We start from the raw sequence: 5,847 nt of genomic DNA, 5'->3' as shown, positions 1-5,847 counted from the left end.
AATGCAGGGACGCGTCCCGCTATCAAGTAATTATCGGTAAGGGTGGCCAATTCGGGTTTCGGTTCGGGTTCGGTTCGGTTATATTCGGGTTCGGTTATTTCGGTTATAGAAAAACTATAACCATTCGGTTTTTATATAAATTTCGGTTCGGTTCGGTTCGGTTCGGGTTCGGTTCGGTTTTGGTAAAAAGTTCAAATTTTCAAAGAAAATTGTCGGTTATTCTCTCAGTTTTTTCGGTTATTTTTTATTCGGTTCGGTTCGATTTCGGTTTCGGTTTTTCGGATTTAAGGAAATCATAACCGTTCGGTTTTGATGTCGGGTTCGGTTCAGGTACGGTTATGTCTTATTCGGTTCGGTTCGGTTCGGTTATTCGGTTAATAACCGAAATGGCCACCCCTAATTATCGGCGTATAAAATCATTATCCGAATTAATTTTTAGTAAATAAAAATATATAAAGTTAAAACGCCGTAATTACTCGTTTACGAATTTATGATTAAAAGTTTATAATTAAAAAATGAACGGAAGCTACTGAATATTCAGTCTCGTTTTTTGTCGGCACGTGAAAAGTTTTGTGTCCATGAATCATTTTCTGTAACGACTTTTGAGTTTTGAAAGTAATAATTTATTTGGTTGTATTTGTTTTTCTTTAATCTAGATTTCCTCGCTTTTGTTTTTTAACTCGCGAGTTTATATTATAATTAGTACCATTACTATTTTTTTTTAATTTCTTTTCAATTTCATTACAATACATGTCAAATCATGTGTTAACCCGTGCTGAAGTCTATCTGCATTATAGGAGATATTTCCCACTATTTTCACAAAGAAATTCCATAATTTTTGTTTTATAATTTTCTATATGTGTTGCCTAGTCATATCTTAGATCATAGGTTTTTAATATATACGTTACTGATTTTCTTTAATTTTTTATAGTTTGAGGGAACGAGTTCTTTAATATAAATAGATTAACCCGATGTTTGCCTAAACCATATAATTAATTATGGTTAGGAAAACAACGTATGTTTGGATTATGTATGACGTGGAAGTATGGAAAGATGGCAATCAATTTGATGTGAGATGTATGAAAAAACCAAAGTCACCATCATTATTTGGTTACTGCTCTTAATTATAAATACTGATTATGTAACCTCTCCAATTGGATTGTTCCAAATTACTCGTTCTCATTGTAACAAAAAAAAACGCACATTTGATTTTTTTTTAAATTTTGGGTGGTTTACCAAAAATCTCTATCAAAATCTACTATGCGCAATAAATTCAACATTCTGTCATCATAATAAAAGAAATAAATATGAATTCGACGAATTGTTTGGTAAAACAACATAGTTCGATGATGTTTGGAGATATATTAAAAACGAATAATTACTTTTCATCAAGGCATTTGCCTCTTTTTTTTTTTTTGTTGATGAATACATCAAAATTCAAGGCATCAGTGCTCTATACATTTCCATTTGAAACAAAAATATTCATCTATTAATGAATGTTGTCGGAAAGATTGGTATAGTAGAAGCATCTGCCGAGTCCAATATATATATATATATATATATATATATATGTAAAAATATACGAATATTTATATATAAATATGCGTTTTACATGTATTAATTGTAAATATTATGAGATTAATTTGCTCGGTGAAGATTGAGAAAAATAAGAACAGATTCTGAAAGAAAAAAGACACGAAAGAGAAGTCTTAGGGTTGAAGAAGAATGCTCTAATTGTATTGTTTCTCTATCGTGTAATATTACATTGTATATGTGTACATATATAATGGAAAATAATCACTAAGTCAAAGGAAATAAAATAATTAGGGGAATTCTAAAGTGGAAAGTTTACATTTAGTTGCTGAATTTTGGTGAAGGAGAATCAATCTTCTAACGGCAGATCACGTGTTTGATGTTGTCCTGATTTATCATCTTGGATTGTTTCCTCTTTCTTATTCGTTGCTTCTTCTCCAAGTAAACCATCATCACGTTCATGTTCCGCCTCTTCTTGTACTTCGAATATAAGCTCGGTTCCAACATTCCCCCTCAAGATTGGCCGTAGGTTGTCGACGAGGCCAATCTTGCTAAGGAGTTTTTGAAGCACGTACGATCCCGTAGCTTTGGTGAAAATGTCTGCTAGTTGTTCCGAGCTCCGTGCATATTCTGTTGCTATAAGTCCTTGAGCGACCTTTTCTCGAATAAGATGACAGTCAACTTCTATATGTTTCTTTCTCTCGTGAAACACCGAATTAGCCGCTATATGCAATGCTGCTTGATTATCACAGTGTAGGGGCATCGGGAGTATACACGAGATTCCAAGATCATCCAAGAGATGTTTGAGCCAGATTAACTCGCATGTAGTGTTCGCCATTGCCCGGTATTCCGCCTCGGCACTTGATCGTGCTACGACATTTTGCTTCTTGCTCTTCCAGGTTACCAAGTTTCCTCCTAGAAACGTGCAATATCCCGTTGTTGATTTTCGATCGGTTTTGTCTCCGGCCCAGTCTGCGTCACAGTATGCAATTATTCCTACGTCGTTGTTGCACTTCATCCACAATCTTTTTGTTGGAGTTCCTTTCAAGTATCTAAGTACTCAATTGGCCATGCCCCAATGTAGGTTTGTTGGTGCGTGCATCCATTGGCTAACCTGGTTCACCGCAAAACATATATCAGGTCTAGTAATTGTTAAATAGATCAACTTACCTACAACGCGCCGGTATTGAGTAATATCCGGAAAACATTCTCCCTCGTGTTGTTGTTTGTAAGACGCCTCAAGCGGTGTAATGGCGGGTTTGGCACCGAGTTTGCCTGTGTCACGTAAAAGGTCCAGAATATACTTCGTTTGAGAGAGGTATATCCCTTCAGCGGTTTGTGAGATTTCAATGCCGAGAAAGTAAGTGAGGGGTCCCAGATCTTTGATATCAAAAGCCTGCTTAAGTAAGAGTTTTAGTATCCGTAATTCCTTGGGTATCATTCCCTGTAAGCACAATATCGTCAACATATACAAGAACGATAGTAATAAGATCATTTTTGCGAAGAATAAATAACGAATGATCTGCTTCGGGCCGAGAGAAACCATGAGATGTTAAAGCAACACGAAGCTTGTTGTACCATGCCCTCGGGGATTGCTTAAGGCCGTATATAGCTTCCGAAGATGGCAAACTTTGTTCGCCTCTAGAGGAAGTCCTCGGGGATTGCTTAAGGCCGTATATAACTTCCATATATATATATATATATATGTATGTACAAATATACGAATATTTATATATAAATATGCGTTTTACATGTATTAATTGTAAATATTCTGAGATTAATTTGCTCGGTGAAAGCTGAGAAAAATAGGAACAGATTCTGAAAGAAAGAAGACACGAAAGAGAAGTCTTAGGGTTGAAGAAGAATGCTCTAATTGTATTGTTTCTCTATCGTGTAATATTACATTGTATATGTGTACATATATAATGGAAAATAAACTATAAGTCAAAGGAAATAAAATAATTAAGGGAATTCTAAAGTGGAAAGTTTACATTTAGTTGCTGAATTTTGGTGAAGGAGAATCAATCTTCTAACGACAGATCACGTGTTTGATGTTGTCCTGATTTATCATCTTGGGTTGTTTCCTCTTTCTTATTCGTTGCTTCTTCTCCAAGTAAACCATCATCACGTTTATGTTCCGTCTCTTCCTGTACTTCGGATATAAGCTCGGTTCCAACATTAATGTTGAAATGTGTCAGAAGTTTAACTTGAAACAGTTGGTTGTTTGTCAACTAAAACTCTAAAGTTAAATTTTACTTGTCTTGGAGTACACAATTGTTCACTCCAACACAAGTACTCCAAGACAAGTTGTGTCACCTTTTTGCGTTATCAAATAGTGATGCAAAGGTTGAGTCACTATTGCATCACCCTTTGGTGACGTTTGGTGACGACATCTGAATTTGAGACGCTTTTGGTTGCGTCACTTTTTGAAAAGGGTGACGCAAAAATATATAAGGATGACACAAAAATTGTATCACTTTTTTGCTTTTTTTTTGTAGTGTCTATATAAACAAGTTTAATACATCAAACCATGTATAGGAAACAAATTCTGAATCGGAAATATATATCGAACCATTGAATATGATTGAGTTAAAATTTCAATACTTTGGTTTTTCTAAATCTTTAACAATACAATACTGATGGTATATTTTTGTATGTTTTGTTTGATTTAGAGATCAAATACGTTTTCCACATTTATTATTTTTTTTCCTTTAGAAAAAACTGTTATTGGGTGATTATTATAAAGTTAACACAACATAGAAAAAATATTAGACATTAACATAATGGAAGTTAAATGTAAAACTTCCAATATATACTACTAAGGGCCAATACATTCACACTCATACTAGACAATGGATAGATACTTCACGGGAGTTGAAACATAGTCTGGTGATCGCTGACGACTCGGTGATGATTTTCACGATAAAATTCGCCGAACCCTCCAGTTTCGAGGATGAAATCGTCGATCGCATAATCGAGTAAAGCGAAATCAATTGAATTAATATCGGCTAAAAGGTGAGAGATCGGATCCTGGTCGAGTGATTTAGGCCGAGTCGACAGTGTCGTCATGATCTCCCGTTCTTCTCCGTGTTCTTCCGTAGAAAGAGTTGTTTCCTCTGTTTGATCTAAATCTATGTCATTCTTTCCTTTATCCATATTCTTCTCTGCAACCTTCTTCTTATAAATCCTGCACAAAACCCACTTATCCAACCACAAGCCCAACCAAAAAAATAAATAAATAAAAATCAGCAACCTTATATTATAACCAAAATCATAAATTCAAACTATCTTCTTGGTTATCACCAGCATCATAGATTCTTGTTTTCTGGGATCATATTGTCGACGGAGCTTGTGCAAGCAATACTCGTGCATGTGCCAACCGGTTTTGGCCCCATCTTTGTACAAGGCGAGGGGTTTCTTGTAGCCCAAGGTACTCCGCCCTTTCTTTATAGTTGTGCCCACTCCACTCGTTTTCCAATAACCAGAACCCGATTTCCGGCTAAAATAATATAAAATAGGATCTAACCAGGTAATTGCCAGGGGTCGCATTTGCAGATATCGAACTCCGGGATGATGGGAACATAGGAGGATTTAGACAAGACCTTTTTACGTAGATAGTGAACGATTAGTTCTTCGTCGGTCGGGTGAAACCTGAATCCCGGAAGAAGCTTGCTCATGTCATTTTCCGACATCTTTTCAATTAGTGGAGATACTAAGATTTTTTTTTTTATGCTTTTGGTTTTTATGATTTTTTTTTTGTTCGAAAGGAGAGATAGATGGGCTTTTTATGATTGAGGTTTGTCGTCGTTTAGTGTGTTGAGTCACATGTTTTCTTCGTCGTTTACTATGTAATCATTTCTCTATCCAATTATTTTCATGTCATATTTGTTTTTATAGAACAATAATAATATAATTTAATGATCAGCAGACCGAGACTTCCTAAAATGTTTGTAAAAAGCCATGAGAATTATACACAATTAAAGGATAAAATTGGAAAAACTGATGATAAACTTAACCATATTTTACTATTCACAACATTTTTACAAGTTTATACATTTCAAATAAAATATCGCGTAAACTTTATAGTTTGGTTTTATTCGACTTAGTATGAAATAAATAAATATTAATATTTTATATTTGAATAAATAATATCGATTTTTTTAAAATCTCAATTTTGGTGGAATCATTCAGAAACAATAAACTATCATTTCAAGTGCAGTGGATTCGGCAATAGATCACATCATGTCTATCCATGCGAATAAAAATTCAGTATTTAAAAAAAATGAATTACTGGGAGGATTCATGGAATAGTTC

The 5,847-nt window shown here is 34.6% G+C and overlaps 2 protein-coding genes across 2 annotated transcripts; both read right to left on the bottom strand.

Moving 5' to 3' along the window:
* Nucleotides 1-1,882: 1,882 nt before the first annotated feature.
* On the bottom strand, nucleotides 1,883-3,028 carry LOC109116185. Its single transcript, XM_019201132.1, has 2 exons — nucleotides 2,704-3,028; nucleotides 1,883-2,505 (listed from the first exon to the last, which is right to left on the bottom strand). The coding sequence occupies exons 1-2, from the start codon at nucleotides 3,026-3,028 to the stop codon at nucleotides 1,883-1,885; spliced, it is 948 nt and encodes a 315-aa protein (XP_019056677.1).
* Nucleotides 3,029-4,265: 1,237 nt separating this feature from the next.
* LOC104801961 (NAC transcription factor 29-like) lies at nucleotides 4,266-5,290 on the bottom strand. The gene is made up of 2 exons (XM_019201133.1): nucleotides 4,837-5,290; nucleotides 4,266-4,734 (listed from the first exon to the last, which is right to left on the bottom strand). The coding sequence occupies exons 1-2, from the start codon at nucleotides 5,080-5,082 to the stop codon at nucleotides 4,399-4,401; spliced, it is 582 nt and encodes a 193-aa protein (XP_019056678.1). The 5' UTR covers nucleotides 5,083-5,290; the 3' UTR covers nucleotides 4,266-4,398.
* Nucleotides 5,291-5,847: the final 557 nt, after the last annotated feature.

The sequence above is a fragment of the Tarenaya hassleriana genome, unplaced genomic scaffold (assembly GCF_000463585.1).
Source record: "Tarenaya hassleriana unplaced genomic scaffold, ASM46358v1 Cleome790, whole genome shotgun sequence".
NCBI lineage: Eukaryota > Viridiplantae > Streptophyta > Magnoliopsida > Brassicales > Cleomaceae > Tarenaya > Tarenaya hassleriana.
Note: the sequence above shows the minus strand (reverse complement) of the source record. Positions and strands in the feature narration are given on the sequence as shown.